General features: G+C 40.6%; 1 protein-coding gene across 3 annotated transcripts; it reads left to right on the top strand.

The window, feature by feature from the left end:
* Nucleotides 1-171: 171 nt before the first annotated feature.
* On the top strand, nucleotides 172-17,600 carry kif2a (kinesin family member 2a; the record flags this gene model as incomplete). Of its 3 annotated transcripts, XM_083905497.1 has the most annotated exons (22): nucleotides 172-232; nucleotides 5,065-5,159; nucleotides 6,049-6,171; nucleotides 6,692-6,746; nucleotides 6,918-7,043; nucleotides 7,163-7,207; nucleotides 9,075-9,175; nucleotides 9,347-9,442; nucleotides 9,540-9,594; nucleotides 10,093-10,255; nucleotides 10,349-10,439; nucleotides 10,526-10,589; nucleotides 10,670-10,761; nucleotides 10,857-10,999; nucleotides 11,707-11,911; nucleotides 11,993-12,103; nucleotides 12,193-12,260; nucleotides 12,517-12,645; nucleotides 15,642-15,798; nucleotides 15,910-16,011; nucleotides 16,842-16,977; nucleotides 17,080-17,600. In XM_083905497.1, the coding sequence occupies 22 exons, from the start codon at nucleotides 172-174 to the stop codon at nucleotides 17,163-17,165; spliced, it is 2,304 nt and encodes a 767-aa protein (XP_083761623.1). In that variant the 3' UTR covers nucleotides 17,166-17,600. The 3 variants fall into 3 exon arrangements, with proteins under 3 accessions (XP_083761623.1, XP_083761625.1, XP_083761624.1); XM_083905499.1 differs by lacking the exon at nucleotides 12,517-12,645; XM_083905498.1 differs by lacking the exon at nucleotides 7,163-7,207.
* Between the last annotated feature and the right edge of the window lie 711 nt (nucleotides 17,601-18,311).

The raw sequence follows: 18,311 nt of genomic DNA on the forward strand, positions 1-18,311 counted from the left end.
CGGACCGGAAACGCTCAGTGCTCTTGGTAGCTACGTAATGCTAGTTCATATGTGTGTGTTGGCTGCATCTTCCTCTCCACAGTCAAAGGCTGCTAAACACAAGAAGCTGCATTTCGCCGGCTTATAACAGTCGTCGACTGAGTCCCCTCTCTGTCTGTGAAGTAATGTAGAATGGCGTCGGTCTTTGGGAAGATCGTTGTCGGTACTTATGTGGAGATAAAGCGCAGCGATGGTAAGTTTCATCCCGCCTTCTGTGCAGGTTGTCGGCGGATCTTTGTTGCTGCGGTTCCGTTGAGTGCAGCAACCGTCGTTAGTGACTGCAGAGAGCGCAGCGCTCACGTTAGCTACACGAAGTAGCTGTCAGGGCGGAGTGCTTTGAATGAGTCCTTACCTTTGTTAGCTAGCGTCAATGCGAGGTTTTGCCACCATGGATAACCGAATATACCGCGTGTTACTAAATAGCACACCGCAAATAATAACTTGAGTGCATGCGAGTTACGTCACGCCAAATGAAATGTTGTAACACGCTATTAAAAATTCACATTAGCCATGCTAGCTAACCGAGTTAGCGCACTGTCAACCGCTTCGTTAGCTTGTGATTAGCTTTACGGCTAGCGCTTGCTAATGATACCTACCGGCTTTATTACATGTTGAAGCCTAGTAATGCTGAACTGAAACCTAACCGTGACCCACTTACTTAACCAGAGGTTTGCTCCTTGGCAACTGTGTGTCTTCTAAGCAAACCATATGTTTATAATTTTAAATTTTTATTCAGCCTATTGAATTAACATCAGTTGTACCGGTGACGATATAATTGACGGAAAACAAGTAGAAGTAATGTTTTTGAGAGTCACATCACATCACAGACTTTTGGTACAGATAATAAATGATTTATTTAATTGTAGACTTTTCAACATTATGGGTATATGTATTTGTCCTCTTCAAAATGATGGAAGGGGATGTATTTATTTAAAGTAGACCCCAAAGGGAGCAGGTATCCTTAGAAAAGGATAGGCCCCAGGATAGAGCCCTGAGGCACCCCACAGGTAAGAGGAGGAATATTGACCGAGATAAAAAGAGGAGCTTCTGTTTGATTAGTTTGAATAGGACCTGAACCAATTAAGGGATGTGCCCCTGATGTCCTTAAACAACTCAAGGCGAGACAAAAGAATGTTGTGATCTATTCTATCAAAGGCAACAGTCAAGTCCAAGAGCGCCTGATTGTAATGACATCTTGTTTCAGACAGTTCAATAGATAAGAAGAGATTAGGCTCACACCTGGGAAAGGCCAGATGTAGACGAATAGAAATACTATAAGCACATATTTGTATATACAAATGTCACTTAATCACTCTTCTTTGATTTGAAGCCTAATCGTGGTGTTATAGCAAAATTTGTCCATATTTACAAGCAATGTCATTGATTATATCACACATAAATACCCTTCATTAACCATTATAAAATACACCAAGTATTATCTGAATTGGAAGGTAATAACTGTATTTCAAGCATGTAATACTAATACACATCACTAAACAATAGATAGATATTACAAAATAAAACAATAGATTGTCACTGTCCTTTGAGAATTGCTTCAGGGCCCGGCAACTAAAGATGACAGAAAAGTTAGTTTCATTCCTTCAGGCCCTTCCAGAATTAGCTCACACACCCTGTGATAACATTTTTACAATCAACTTTTGAACAACAGTTGGAAATATAAAGGAAGTTGCATAGTGTATAATTACCCATTGAACTGACTGTGTCAGTGTATATGATGTCTGAGTCATTTGTTTACACTGTGTCTGCAGTGTCTTGAGACTAACGGGTGATCTATATAAAAGAAATGCTCAGCCGGCCCAGAGAGGGAAGTGCATCTGTCTCTCCCATTTCCCTGCCGGTTGGTGTTGCATCTAGAGCAGGGATTGCCCTCTCTGTGGGAGGGGTGCTAGTAGTGCGCCTGGTTCTGATTCAAGCCAGATTCAGGCTATTAGCCTCCACCCCATCTGTTGAAGTCAGGCCACTGGATTCTGCCAGGACTCACTTTTGATTGTGCCTCATTTGTTCCCTTGTACAGTTGGTCCCTGATGCAGTATGCATGTGCTTTTTAAATATAATAACACTTTCCCTCTTTAGTCCCCTGACTATTTGTTGTTTTCAGGCATTTTTAGGTAATGAAATGTACATTGGTGTCTTTCATAGCACTTGAGGGACACGGGTGACCAAATAATGTAGTTATTGTACACATTTTTCCGTATCTGTTAAGTTTTCTGTTGAAATGGTTTATTTGAAGGGTTGATTTTGTTCCCTAGGATTAGCAAAGCTTGAAGCACACACTGGGAGGTGTCAGTGTACACAGCCACCCAGGGTTTAGTTTAAAAGTGCATCACATTGGACAGTGCAGCAGATTAACTGCCGTATATGACTTTCAGTGTGTGAGGAAGAGATGTGTTGTCTTTGTGTCCTACCGATGTTGGAGAGGTTGGTCATAGTGTAAATTTGCTTCCATCAAAAAGGTCAGTTGCCACAGCAACACCCTGTTGTGTCTGTTTCTTGTAGGGAATCCAGGACCAATGCTGTGCACTTGGATCTATCTGCCTGAAGGCTCTAATGAAATGTGTAATCATGGAATGGTTTAAAAATGTGATAGGAAGATCAGACAAATCAGTTACAGTTGAGCTTCTTCTCTTAGGAATGTATTTTCATTTTATTAGTTAGTTAAAACTTTGCTACTTTGAAGTTTGAACAACAAAAAACAAACGGCATTGACTTCAGCATTGTCACATTCCCATGTCTCTTGACCTCAAACAACAGGTTAGACAAGCGTGTTAAAATTCTATTGGTGTTTATTGTGTTACTGTGGCTGTAGCCTTCATTCTCAGGTTATATCATCCGTGCCTTTCATATCCACATATGTAAATAAGCAGCGCGTCTGTATGCCTGGTGAGGATTTTGCCGTCATTATATGTCAACGCACACCATTTTCTGCAGCTCTGTCAATATACAAACAGGATCCCTCTTTGTTTGAGCTTGGATTTGATACAGCAGGCAACAGAAACCTTACTATGTCGGCAGATTTGGGAAGAAATTCTTTAACTTTATGTAACATTTATTTGTGTCAAGCTTGTTTACTACTGTTGTAATTCGATTTGTCTCTCATCTTTAGATTAAACAGGGCAGGGTAATGTTTTGATGCCATGATATTGTATATTTAAATTACTCTCCTGATACTACCATTTCCATTTTATCTTTGAGCAATAGCAGCAGGGCAGGCATGATTTAGAGGGCTTTGGCGTCGTGACCTCTGTTCTCTTTGTAAACCCTGTGCTGATTGCTGTGATCACTACTGCAGCATGTCATGCATTCAATGGTCCTTAAGTAGAAGTGTGACAACAAACGCTGTGCACCTGTTGTTCCCGCAGCCTTGGCTGTCACCTACTTTGTCGCAGTTTGATTTTATGTATACGTTTACGCTTTCAGAAACTTGATAAATGCTGGGATAGTCATGGAAACTTTTTTGTTCTACGAGTGTTTATTAAAAAAGTCACAAATTACACCCAATCGAATGTTTATCAAAATAGTCGATGATTAATCTAGGAATTGAATAATCGTTGCAGCTCTATGGTCACGTTGCGCAACTACCACATCTGTAGTTAATTGAGAATTTTCTCTTTTAGATGCAATGCGTTAGCTCTTGTCCTCTAAAGCCAAACTGTCCTGATCAAACTGCACAGTTCCCCTCTCAGCTCGCCCTCTTTTTCATACTTTTTCGTTTAGCTTGTCTGTTTTAGCCGGTGTAAAACCACTGTAAGGCCAAATCAGCCGAATGTTCGGCAGTTAGGAACACTAAAAGCATCTTTGCTCTCTGGCTCCCTGCATGTCTTATAAATTATGAATACAGGAACATGGTGTTTCCCCTGGTTGGTGCCGGGGCTATAAAGTGTGTACTGTGTGAGATCCACATGGACACAGACGTGAGGGCCTCTGCAGGCTTTTTACAGCTGGTATTATTACAGTGCAGACAGAGAGGCGGACACAATCACACAGCCAGCAGCTGTGCTTGTCTTTTTTAACGGTGATTGTCTCTTAAGAGGTCATTATCAAACCACATGGTCTGAATTTTCTAAAAGTAACCTCTGCATTTTGCCTAGCTTTCAAGTTTAATAAAAAAAAAAAAACACTCGCCAACTACCTCTTAATGTATTATGTGTCCTCATAAAAATCCAGTGATAGCCCATCTGCTTCTAGGTTTTGCATTCACAGATAATCTGCTGTACTTTGGTATTTATGTGACTCGTTGAGTTACTGTTGCCTTTCTGTCATCTCAAACCAGTCTAGCCGTTCTCTCCTGACCTCTGTGATCGAGGCTTTTCACCCAGAGAACTGCCGCTCTCTGGATACTTCCTCTTTTGGGACCATTCTCTGTAACAGCAGAGATGGTTGTGCAAGTGAAAATCCTAGTCGATCAGCAGCCAATAATCACGCCGTTTACAAAGTCTCTTAAATGCACGTGATATTGTGCAATTTAGAAACGGGACACAGCTTCATTTCACTAGAACGTCAATAATTATAAGTTGTGCATGTTTTGAGTTCAGGGGACATTGACATGCTGCTGCTGCTGCATTTTTGTGACATTCTTCACATACGTCTTTCTACGATATTTACACACGTACAAAGACTTTCTCTCAACATTAGCTGGTGTGAAATGCCCCCACACATCAGATGATGTATGTGGCATTTTTTTGTGTTGAACAAGATGACAACAACATATTAATTTGAATCAAATCTGATTGAAATAATGCTATTTATTAACTATATTTAAGTTCCCAACTTTTAATATTGAAAATGTCCAGAATTTTGCAACCCTATGTGAAATAAAAATGTCAGAGGAAAAGAGCTGATGTAAAATTATACTGCTCGACCTATTTTATTCGCTCACGACAGCGTCTAAAACTCCTGCAGCCATTTAGAAAAATATTGCTCTGGCCCTAAAAACAACCAGGTTTTGTGTTCTTTGTAAGTATCTGTTTCTGATGTTTGTGTTTTCTCTGCGACATCTTTTCACAGGACGTATACACCAGGCGATGGTGACCTCCCTCAACGAGGACAACGAGAGCGTCACAGTGGAGTGGATAGAAAACGGAGACACAAAAGGGAAAGAAGTAAGCAGCCGTTTCGTAGTCCCTCTGCAGCAGCCATGTGCTTTTTATTGTGCGAAGCAATGAATAATGGATACAGAGACATTCGGGATCTGTGACGATTACACAAGCAGCCTGCTAGTATGACACTCCCACATTACTCATATTCATCCATTCATTATTTATGTTGATCAGACAGTTATTCATTATACATCATATATGGTTAGTAATGTCATGCATACTTCAAAATGCTTTTTTTCAAGACCTGAAGATTTCAAAAATAATAAAATGCAACATTTTTGACATATTATTATATCAGTGATGGCCCACATATTGTTTGCGTAAGCCCTCTGAGGCTTGTTATTTTGTAAACGGTTGAATTAAGCTACAAAATCTTGAGTTTGTGTATACGTTATACACGTTTTTGTTTTAAATACCCTCATAGGGTGACTTTTAACATTAGTCAGCAGCTGTCTATCATCCTGATGTCTCAACAGATTAGATGTGTTGATGAAACTGTAACAAAAGTCCTAGTTGAAAAAAAAAACAAAGATCTCAAAGACTGGTCTGAGGGACTGATGACTTGATTTCGGACCAAAGTTGAGTTAGTTTAGTCACATTTTCACACACTTTAGTCTGTTTAATGTGATGTTTGTCTATTTTATTCTGACTGAAATGTGTGTCATTACACTCTTATCAGTTTATCTTTCATTGACAAGTGTGTGCATAGTTTCTGTGAAAGGTGTTCACCCCTTTTTAATGTGTTACCGTTAAATCTGGTGGATATATGAATTGTTCTTTATTGTAATTTGACAAAATGTGTGCAGAAATTGTATTATTACACCGACACTAACAAACGTGTTATTATCAGTGTTGTTTTTAACGTGAATGCTCCTCCTCTGCTTCTGGACAGATCGACTTGGAGAGTATATTTGCACTTAACCCAGATGTGGCTCCAGATGAGGAAATTGCTCCTAGTCCAGAGACTCCACCCCCTCCCACACCCACATGTGTGAAGGTCAGCAAAATTGCAAAGGCAAGTATCCGTGTTACCCGTCTTACCCAGCAACTACTGTAAAAGACCAGTGAAATGTATGCATTTTTCATAGTTTCAATATAAAGTTCAACTCATTTTCTCTTTTAATTGTATTAGCTATTTCATCTTTAAAACGGCTCAGACAGCCTCGGCTTGTTAGGTTGCTGAACCCGTTTCTAAATAACCGGCTAATTGCTTCTGTTAAGTACACTGTGTGAATTACACAGAGGATTAAGGCTGCTCTATATAAGCATGCAACACATGGATTGTTTCTATTACTTCTGTATCATACAGATTTATTTTAGGTTATCAGCTCATATTATGTTGTTTATCTATATATAAAAAGTTATTTTACTATGTGTGTGGTCAATGCACTCCAGTCTTTAATGATCGCATCAGCATTAAATGACAGTATGAAGACATGATTAAGACTTAGACTGTTAACTATACAGGGATGGATGCCATACCCCCATTTGGTTCCTAGAATAATCTTAACTGTGATTTCTGTTTCCTCGTGCAGAACCGGCGGACAATAGCACCCGTTAAGAATGATACTCCGTCCAGAGATAACAGAGGTTCGTTAAATCATGTCATGTTGTTTTTCTCTTAAATCTTTGAAATGATATTAATATTTTCTTTCACCATCGTTTTAAGGTTTGCTCAACACTTTTTTCGACATTTTCCCGGACCAAACAGTTACCTCTATAAATCGAGAAAATAATAGTTTTCTTCTTCGTTTCTTTCAGGGATTCCGACCCGAGCCCGACAAGTGCAGCCTCCGCAACCAGAACCGGCACCGCCGCCGCCGCCGCCTCCGTCCCAGCAACCTGCACAGACCAATCAAGCCCAGACACAACAGCAGCTGCAGAATGGTAACGTGATCCACACAATAATTCGTTTGCTGGGATTATTTGATTTAGGTCACGTGCAAACCTTAACATCCTTATTAATAGCTCATGTTTTTTTTTTGCTGACTACTTGTTTATCACAGAGTCCCTACATCACATGATCTCCAGAAAGGAGTCTGCACAGATTTGTATGTATCACCTATATGTCCCCCCACCCCCCCCCCCCCCGCCCTCAGTGTTTCATGGTGATTCCAGTAGAGCTCCCAATAGAATCTGGGAGTCATTGAGCCTGTGCTGCCAAAATGTCTGCCAGATACTATTCAGAGCTGTGGTGTGGTGAAGAAGTAGCGCGACAAATCCATCCAGCAGACAGGCTTTCTGGGTATTAGACAAGGACTTGTGCTGCTGTTTGAGTGTCTTTTTTATCCACGTGATTTCTGCTGAGTCACACGCGCGGGACACGCCTGTGGCACTCTGCAGTTCTGCTCCAGACTCAAATGGCCACCTTTTTTTCTTTACCCTCCATTTCCTTCAAGTGCTCGCAGTCATTTGATGAGTTGAAAGGAGGAAGAGGGAAACCATCACTTCTCCTTGAGTAGTGATGGTGCCGCATCGTCTCTCTCTCTCTCCCCCCCCCACCCCCCTCTTTTAGTGACCCAGCTCATCTTCTCTCCTCCCAGATTAGAGCACATTATTAATCCCTCTGCTCTGATAGTTTGGCTCTGTCAGTGACTGGTGCCAGCAGGAGGTCTGGGCAGGGAGACGTGGGCTTCGGTCAAGCCTGTGGGAAGGCACAGCTGCGGCTACAGCAGTGAGCCAGGGCTAATCAGATGACACTGATTTGAATGAACTCGCAAGTGGCTTACTCACATTGACTAACCTGTGCTTTCTTCGTGATGGTTATTCAAAGGTTCTGACTCACCTTAAATGACACTAACCTGTGGGTGTTCTCAGCTGGGAGTAATGTGGTTGAAAAAAAACGCTTGATTTGAAATCAACTCTGACGTTTTTACAGGCTCGTATTCTACACTGTAAGAAGCGTTTTTAGCAGTACAGAGGTAGATTTTTACACTTTTTCTTATAATTGATAATGGATGAGTATTTCATTGGTCACTTAAAAGATATTTAAAAGCAGAAAAGATAGTAAAAGGGTAAATGTAATAGTCAGCATGCATTATTAACACCAGAACACATATAAAAGACAAATAAGATAATAAAATAGAATATTTACAACATAAATATATATACTTTTGTGTGAAAGTTTACACATTTTTGCTCTCTCAAGCTTCTTGGTCTTGTTTGGCCCGTAAAATGTCAGAAAAATGTTTTACCAAACCTGGGAATGATGATGCGCTCAAATGTCTTGTTTTGTCCGCAAACCAAAAGTATTCAGTTTTATGATTTATTCATTTTTGGAGCCAAGAAAACCACAAAATATTCACATCTAAGAAGCTGAAAAATCCCCCCCCCCAAAAAAAGCTTGTTTTGAATATTATAGAAAAAGACACAAACTGATGAAAATATCAAAGTAGTTGATGATTCATTTAGTAATTGATTAATCATTGCAGGCCTTTATTTGAATTATATATCAGTGCAACAGACACAACATTTAGTTGCTTTATCTAAGTTGAGCAATTTTGTGCATCACATCCTCTCCACTCTTCATATATCGTCTATCAACCTAAATTCATCGATCCCACAGAAGGAGAAGATAAATGAAGCGAGCACATTCTGAAGGCGCAGGCGTTCGTTTGTTGTACAGAAAGCAGCCATTGTTGTACGAGGAGCTCTGTGAGCAAGACACCAGCGTTCAACTCTGCGTATGAACACTATCATTGTTCTGCTTTTGTTGGAATTAGCCCAAGGTTTTATCTCAGCTGTTGTTTGAAGTCAGACCAGGAGAACAGAACAGACTCACTGTCACAACGAGGCTTCTTTGGCCAAGTGTAGAGAAACAGATTGGAAGAGAAAATGACAGAAGAAGATGGCGTTTTTTTTACACTATTTGTAGTAAAACTTGCCGTAGAGTAACTGTTTCTGTTGTCTTGATGGCAGCGAGGAGGAAGTCGAACTGCGTGAAGGAGGTGGAGAAGCTGCAGGAGAAGAGGGAGAGGCGCCGGCTTCAGCAGCAAGAGCTCAGGGAGAAAAGAGCTCAGGTACATGAATATTACTCACTGTCTTCCCTCCAGAATGACGAAAGCATCTTTAATGAATTTTAATTTACAACCACTTTAGTTCCTGACTCTGCGATTATACACTCAAAAGCATTGGGGTATATTTTTCTCCGTCACCTCACTGTCATTTTCCCTCTCCTTGTCCTCCTTCAGGAGGTGGACACCACTATTCCCAACTATGAGATCATGTACATGATCCGAGATTTCCGAGCCAACCTAGACTACCGGCCTCTGACCACAGCAGATTTGGTGAGTGGATCATCACTTCTTATTCTTCTCTCCTGGTTAAAATATGTTTGACCTGAGTAAAATTTAAAAAAAAATCCTTCTCTGTTGCTATGTCCAGATTGAAGAGCACCGAATATGTGTGTGTGTGAGGAAACGTCCACTCAACAAAAAGGGTAAGAGTCTATGATTGTTAAAGGTCCTGTTTGTATGAATTGGTGACATCTAATGGCAGTGGTGGTTGATCTAAAACAGCAAGTGAAGCTCAGTTTCTTCTAAAATTTCAAAGTCAGATTTGTACTGTGTTGTATTTATATTTCAACACTAAAAGTGTACTAGAACGGGTTTAGAATGTGTCACTAGTTCGCTCAGAATCGGCTCTTTATCGCGTATTGCGGCCCGTCTAAGGGGATTTTTCATATTCTTGCAACAGCCTCTGCTTTGAAACCACTGTTCTCTATGGGATGGCACAGAATAGGTTTTCTTTTTGACGGCAAAACGCTACTTCCACGGAAGCTCAGCTTCTGTGGGAAGTATGTTGAACTTAAATCACTACACCCTCCTAAAGGCTACACACTGGACCTTTTATCTGCACTAATGTTGTGGCCAAGTATCATAACATTATTCTGTTTCTACACAGTATTTAAGAAATATTCTCTCTTTGCGGTTCACAGAGTTGTCCGTGAAGGACTTGGACGTGATCACCATCCCCAGCAAGGACGTGGTCATGGTGCACGAACCCAAACAGAAAGTGGACCTGACCCGCTTCCTGGAGAACCAGACCTTCCGCTTCGACTACGCCTTTGATGACAGCACCACCAACGAGATGGTTTACAGGTTCGTAAAACAAATGTGCACTCTGTGCTGGTTTTATGCTGCGTCCTCCTTTTGCATCTAGCACTAGAGAATGTGTTGCGTCTTGTCCTGCAGGTTCACTGCCAGACCTTTAGTGGAGACCATATTTGAGAGAGGCATGGCGACTTGCTTCGCCTACGGGCAGACGGGCAGTGGAAAAACACATGTGAGTTACAAGACTTGTGAGTTTTATTCTAGCATATCTTTTAAAATGACTTGTTGACTTATATTCTGTATTTTACCACATATTAGACAATGGGAGGAGATTTCTCTGGCAAAAACCAAGACTGCGCTAAAGGAGTTTATGCTTTAGCTGGTAAGTCCATATACTCTTAAAATAATGTTTGACATAACATGACAAAGTTTTCTTTAAATCTCTTGTCTCTTTCCGTGCAGCTCGGGATGTATTTCTCATGTTGAAGAAACCCAGCTACAAGAAGTTAGACCTCCAAGTGTATTCTACCTTCTTTGAAATCTACAGTGGGAAGGCAAGTGATGCATGTCAGATATAGGGTTTTTTTAAAGCTTTGTTTGCAAATAATGAAACCGTTCCCAGAGCCAGTGTTGTGGTGTATTTTATTAGGTGTTTGACCTGCTCAACCGTAAAGCGAAGCTGAGAGTGCTGGAGGACGGGAAACAGCAGGTGCAGGTGGTGGGGCTTCAGGAAAAGGAGGTCAAGTGCACCGAGGATGTCCTGAAACTCATAGAACTGGGCAACGGCTGCAGGTATGACGACAGAAAATCATACCATGGTTAGTGTTGGTGGTGTTATTATCCCAGAACATGATATGCAAATTGACATTATTGAGTATTTAAATGACTTTTGACTTGAATTTTAAAGCTGTTGTTTTCCCCAAACATAGTGTCCATTAATATAATCTGTTAGCAATATTTAATGAGTTATAACTCAGACAATTAAGATACATTTTTTTAAAGATCCGCTAAAACAAATTCAGCATTTCTTGTCTTCACACAACATTATTTATGTGAGAAAATGGTGGTGACGTGACGTGTTGAGTAAAGAATTATGGAGTGAAAACTGAGAATAGTTTCTCTCCAGTAGTCTTTTCAAAAATGTTGAGGCGTGTCTAAAAATATGTCTTCATGACGCCATACTTGGCTCATCTCCTCAAACTCTCAGCACCTTTAACCGTGGTCTCCCGTTCACTCGTGCGTCACAGAAAAGCTCTGACACTTAATCGAAAGTTCCTAAAGATGAGGAAAACGAAGGCTGTGAGGCTGCAGGTGCTGCTGCTGATAAAGAGAAACCTTTTTTTTTAATCTCTCAAATTTGACAATTTCCTGTGAGGTGCCAAAGGCAGAAGGGACTTTAAAGGACATCGATTAATTATCGTCATCAAAATCCAAAGAAATATCACATGCCATTGTGTGAACCATTTGTTCATCTTCTCTTTTCCGTCTCTCCTTCCTAGAACGTCGGGTCAGACATCAGCCAACGCGCACTCGTCTCGCAGCCACGCCGTGTTCCAGATCATTCTTCGGAGGAAGGGGAAGATGCACGGCAAGTTCTCCCTCATCGACCTCGCCGGAAACGAGCGGGGAGCCGACACGTCGAGCGCGGACCGACAGACGCGTCTGGAGGGAGCCGAGATTAACAAAAGCCTTCTGGCGCTGAAGGTCTGTAGGCAGGGAGAGTAGAATGGAAAGCCACTGGATTTTATTCTGACAAATACAACAATTTCTTTCTCTCTAACCCAGGAGTGTATCCGGGCTCTTGGCCGTAACAAGCCCCACACTCCGTTCAGAGCCAGTAAGCTGACCCAGGTCCTTAGAGACTCCTTCATTGGGGAAAATTCACGCACATGCATGGTCAGTTCTTTATTATTTTTCATCCATAATCTGTGTTGTTATACCTCTCCTCTTTATCTGACTGGTCATCTTTCTCTCTTTCCAAACAGATTGCAACAATCTCTCCTGGTATGACATCCTGTGAGAACACTCTGAACACACTACGCTACGCTAACAGGTGGGAATGTATTGAACCATTGCAGGGATTTCAGCAGTGGACATTATGAAATTACAGCTGCTGTAATCCTACTATAATCCCCCTTTTTGTAGATTGAAATGAGTTGTACAAAGACTCAGTAGTTCTGTCTTAACTTTCTTGTTTACCCTCCTCTCACTTCTCTTTTTTTTCCGACTTTGTTCCCCCTCTCTCCTCCTCTGCTCCTCTCTCTCTCTCTCTCTGTTTCTCTGTGTGTGCGACGGTTACCGCGGTGCAGAGTGAAGGAGTTTGGGATTAGTCCGTCGGACATCCCCTTCTCCCAGGGCGGTCAGGGGAGTCGCCCTGACCACTCGCCCACCAATACCTATGAGTATGACGATGACTTTGCTGCGACCTCCCCCAGCAGGTCAAGGTCACAGCACTGCACTGCACTGCATGTTCACACACAAACACACACACACACACACAAGCTGTGTCTCAATCCAGGCTGTATCGTCAAAGAGTGCATTTGAAGGTCGATACACTGCGCCACGAATCGACTGTCCTAGCTTACGTCCACACTTCTCCATTTTTATTTAGAAACGCATCAATTCTGCTCTGATTTTGCCTGCTGTCCACATTTTTGAAGATGCTACTGTTTCTGCGGCTTCATTTTTAGTCAGGAAATGAAGTTAAGTTATCAGCATTCACTTAAGTGGTTCTAATCGGCAACGACTCGACTCTAAGATCTATAATAAAACAAAGTCCTGCTCTTCATTTCCAGTCTTGTTGTTGTTGTTGTTTCCGGTTGCTCGTACTTTCTGAATCTTAAGTAAACAACAACAACAGCAGGAAGAATCAAGCCTTCTGGCTCACGTTGGCACATGATGTGCATGTTCACGTGTGTTAGCGCGGCTGCGCGTAGCTTCAGGAAAGAAGCTGAATTGCAAATAATTCTCTTCAGGGGGAAATGTTTTCTTAGTGAGACGTAGTCAGCAGTTTTCTAGTAAAATAAGAGTATGATGGCAACACTGAGGGAGTGTAGCAGGTGAAAATGGCTCATTCTAAGGCTCCCTAAGGAGGAAATGACTGTCTCTTTGTGTATGAACCTGTGTATGAAGGTGATTTTAAATAGCAAAGAACCACAGATTTTTTTACGCTCATTCAAAGCTGTTTAACTGTCTTTTTTAACCAGGAATTTGGTATTTTTGGAGTTGTTATGCATTTTCTAGCAAATGGGGATATTGTTTACTTGCATTAATATAATTTTTTTACAGTGCAAAACCTCAGAATCTCAGGATTCACTGATGAGTGTTTCGGACCAGGCTTCATCTTCACTGAATAGCCACTGATACGCGTGTACTTTAATTTGATTTTTCCTGTCGTTTAACATGCCATCGGTGATCTCTACCGTGTCCAGCTGCAGCTCTGTTGCTAGGCGACGGGGGCAGTGATGTCGTAGGGAAATCTTTCTTAGACCGGTCTGTTTCGTTTAGGTTCGGGCTTAAAATGGTCTGGAGTTCAGTCCTTCCCAGAGTTTTGAGTCCGGAATCCACAGATGGTTCACAGGAGATTGTCTTCTTTTTTTTGTTCAACCTTTTACGACTTAAGGAACTACAACTTTTATAATAAATTAAATTGTGATTGATTCGTCCTGAATTGAGACACAGCCAGAGCATGCAGTCACTGCCTTCAGGTTTTTTATAACATGATCCTCATCCACATCCTCATTATAACAGCTTTCATTCACCGTGTGGGGGGGAAAAACAAACCCTCTCCCTCTCACTCCTTCATGACTGCATGACGTGACACTTTTCATCCCCCTCCTCCTCCACCTGCTGCTGCTGCTCTTCTGTTTGTCTTAACTCTTTATTTCTTCTTTCCACTGACCCCTGAAGGACATTACAGATCGTTTTTGTGAGTGAGTGTGTGAGAGAGAGACATCATCAGTGGTGAAATTGAGACAAATACACAGGTTTTCTTTTATTATGAACAATTTAAATAATAAGAGTGCTGCTCGTGTTAGAATAGACATCCAGCAGTTAGTCAGTCATCTGTGAGTCACTGACAAAAAACAAGCAGTATTGGTGTGGTCCAATTCTGAGCCGTTAATCCCTTTTAAATAGTCCTGATAAATCAGTGCTGAACTAACAGGTTTGAGCAGAGAGCGGTGAAGCCTCATAAAACATCAGCTCCAACGTCCTGTGTGTGGCTTTACTGGATCACACCAACTGTACTTTTTGTTCATATCGCGATAGATGAGGCGTGTTGTAAATTAGCGTTGTATCCTGTGTCGCCGGGCAATTTTAAGTCGACATATGGAGACGACGGCAAAAGGAGAACCTGTTTTTTCCAGTCGTTTGACAGGATAAACACTTCCTGCTCTGCTGGTGTATACATACATACGCTCCCTCAGACGCAGCAAACAAACAATGTTGACAAAGACCAAGCAGAGCAAAGTTATAATAGTTATGGATTTTTCATTAGTTTTAGCTTTTATTTTGTCATTTTTTGTTATTTTTATTATTTTAAGCAGTTACAGTGTTGGGGCAAAACAGATTTACAACAGTCAACATTAGTTCATTTTCATTAGTTTTAAGAGAGGGTTTGCTAGTTTTTATTATATAAATTTTTTGTTTCTTGGAAATGCTCAGTTTTATTTATTTATTTTTTGCTGTTTTTATATTATAGAGTATTTGCCAGATAATTTCAATAATATAAGTCATAATTAACAAAGTATTGAGTCATGAAAGCAACAAAAGATGGACGTTTTAACCTTTATAATAACCCTTAAAATAAAAGCTCCTTATATTATAAAAATAAATATACTTCATATGAACCCAAAAGGATTATTTATGTACGAAATAAATTTACAAAGACAAAAAACATTAAGCACATTTTTTGCTACAATTTTAGTTTGTTTTATAGACACACAATTCAGTTTGTTAGTTATCAGGGTTTTTTTTCTCGCGCTTTTATTTTAATTTGAAGAAAATGTTTTAGAAATGTTTGGTTTTAATTATTTAAAATCATTTTCGGGAACTGCGATAACCACGAAACAGAGGCAGAGCTAGAAAAGCACTCGGAGAGCGCAGACCCTCCTCCAAGGCAGCTCAGTTTCTACAAAATAGCGATAAAAATTGTGAATTTAATCACTTGTTCTTGGTCCCATAGCGGACATTTCCTTAGAATTTCATCCAAATCCATCTGGGACTTTTCGCGTTACGTTGCTAACAGACAGACCCTGCACATTTTAAAAAGTCCAGCTATATCTAGGACTCAACTCGGTCGACTTTCCCCATTCATGATGTCATCCCCACTCAGTAACCCTCCACAGTGGCCGTGTTCAGAGAGCGTGTCCTTGCCGTCTAAAAAGCTGACGGAGCTCCGTGCCTTTTTTTTTTTTCTTCTTCTCCTCTGCAGAGTCAAGGAACTGACGATCGACCCCAACCAGGTGACGGAGGGAGGTCGACCCAACATCCACGCAGTCAACCAGCTGGAGCATCTGGAACATCTGGACGAGGAGTGGCTGAGCATGTCGCCGCATCGGGACGACCTCAAACTGCTCTGTGAGCAGAACGTAAGTGCACGGAATTATCAAGTAATGTCATATTATGACTAAATCATTCTGTGGGAAACGCAGAAATGAGTAAATCAGTGTTGACTCTCTGTGTCCTTGATGTTTTTCCAGGAGGAGGAAGTGTCTCCTCAGCTCTTTACCTTCCACGAAGCCGTGTCTCAGTTGGTGGAGATGGAGGAGCAGGTGCTGGAGGACCATCGAGCTGTTTTCCAGGTCATTTTTTTTTCTGTTTTTATATGAAAACATGAGACATAAACACTTAAAAATGCAGTGTGTATGAATGAGTGACATCTAATGGTGGAACTACGGTGGTTATTATAGAGAGGAAAAATTTAAATACACAGTTTTAGCTGGTTTTAGCTATTTGAGCTGCTGGAAAACCTGGAACCTGAAGCACATATGAAAGTCGAATACAAACCATACGACGCACTTTAATTAATTCATAGAAAAAATATAATAATTGAACATAAACATGAATTTTTCAGAATAAAAGTGCAAAAAATATATTTAAAAATATTCAATAACTATACTATATTACACTGGAGTGTCGTCAAACGTTCTGTAACTAAACTACACACACTAAGTTTGAAGAATTGTGCTTTTCTATATTTTTTTGTGAATATTTATTAGTAATTATTGTCAGTAACACTCAGAAAATGTCTCCTGCTGTACTTCTAATGTGCTTTTGTATCATTTTTAAATAAAATAGTGGATTTAAGTACGTAAGTTTGAATCCATACGTGAGTATCACATTGTCTTCTGGATTTAGAATTACTTTCTTAATGCGAAAGGCATTCAAAATTTAAAACATTTGTGATTTGTTGACATTTTTATCGTGGTGCTCCATCGTCACTGGTCACTTTCCAGGTTACGCGACTTTCATTAGATGGAAAAAGTCAAAACAGGACCAAACGTGGAAACGCTCGTTATCCGTTTGTTCATTTTATTTTGAAAAACAAATGATTACACAGATTACAGCGCACACACACACAGCGTGCCTACAAAGTAAAAGCAATGACGCGTTCTAACTTCATGAATTAAAGGAGTCGATCCGGTGGCTGGAGGATGAAAAGGTGCTGCTGGAGATGACGGAGGAGGTGGACTACGACGTGGAGTCTTACGCCACTCAGCTGGAGCAGATCCTGGATCAGAAGATAGAAATCCTCACGGAGCTCCGAGGTATGACTCGTAAACACACACAGACGACTGCGTTTCCTGCTCAGACAAACAAACATGAATCCTCTTTTTCTTCTTTTCCCTCTCTCTCTCTCTCCTCATCAGATAAAGTGAAGTCATTCCGCTCCACGCTCCAGGAGGAGGAGCAGGCCAGTAAGCAGATCAAACCCAAGAGGCCGTTTGCTCTTTAGTGACTGAAGAGGTTGAAGTGGCACATGCAGGAAACGTAACTAACCACTAGATGTTTGGCACAGGCTGAGCTGCTGTGGAAGAGAATCAACAGGCTGAGATTCACAACTGGCTCATTATGGTCTTATTAGGGAAGGGAAAATACTAGTTGTACTTCCTCTCTTTTTAGATTTTTCTTCATGAAGAATGTTTACTTTCTTCTTCTTCTTCTTAAATTATTTTTGTTTTATACTTCTTTGTACTTTCTTTTAAACAGATTTTTTAGTTGTTTGTTTTTGGTCCTGGCCTAAAGAAGAGATCCTCATTGCACACTTTTTGAAGGTTTACCACACTAAACCAGTATTTTATCTCTGCTCCCTCTGGCTGACGTATCTGCATGTGCACTCTATGATAAGCGTACGTATGTTCACCTCTGTTCTCCTCAGCTGGTGTTTGTAAAAGTCACATCTCATCCTTTTCCTTCTCCTTCCTTTGAGAGAGTTTTAACCAGTTTGGAAGACGAGCTGCGACGATTATTCACTTACTAAATTAATCGTCAACTGTTTCAATAATCGATTAATCGGTTTTAAAGAATTAAAACAGGGTTTTCAGCTTCTTAAAATGTAAATATGTCCTGGTTTCTTTGCTCCATGTAACAAAGAAATCGTTAAAACTGTATCATTTTGGGTTTTTCCGACAAAAGAAAGAAAATTATTTGGATTAATCAAGAAAATAACGGACAGATTAGTCGATTATGAAAATAATGGTTAGTTGCAGCTCTATGTGGAAGAAGCCTTTAATCACAGCTGTGCTTCTGTTTCTTTTCCTTGTGTTTTTTCTTTTTTTACACGTAGTTGCTTGAGTTTGTGCCATTTCATTCTGTGGTTACTTGACTTTAAAACAAAAAAAAAATCTTACTTACTGTAAAACATGTTTTTTTTTCAACCCATCCCCCATTTAACACTTTTGTTATATAAAAAAAAAAAAACTAGAAAAAACCTGATATTATTAAATAAATGTATAGTGACGACTCCTGACCGACCGGTGGTTAAGTGGCTCAGTGTTTGCACTGGATGTGATGCTGGAAGAAGTTAATAAAGACTCGTGTCTTTCATTTGAACGGCTGTGTCTGGTCATTATGGGCTGACTGTGACTTTGACCTTTCACCT

The sequence above is a fragment of the Microchirus variegatus genome, assembly GCF_963457635.1.
Source record: "Microchirus variegatus genome assembly, chromosome: 18".
In the NCBI taxonomy this organism is placed as follows: domain Eukaryota; kingdom Metazoa; phylum Chordata; class Actinopteri; order Pleuronectiformes; family Soleidae; genus Microchirus; species Microchirus variegatus.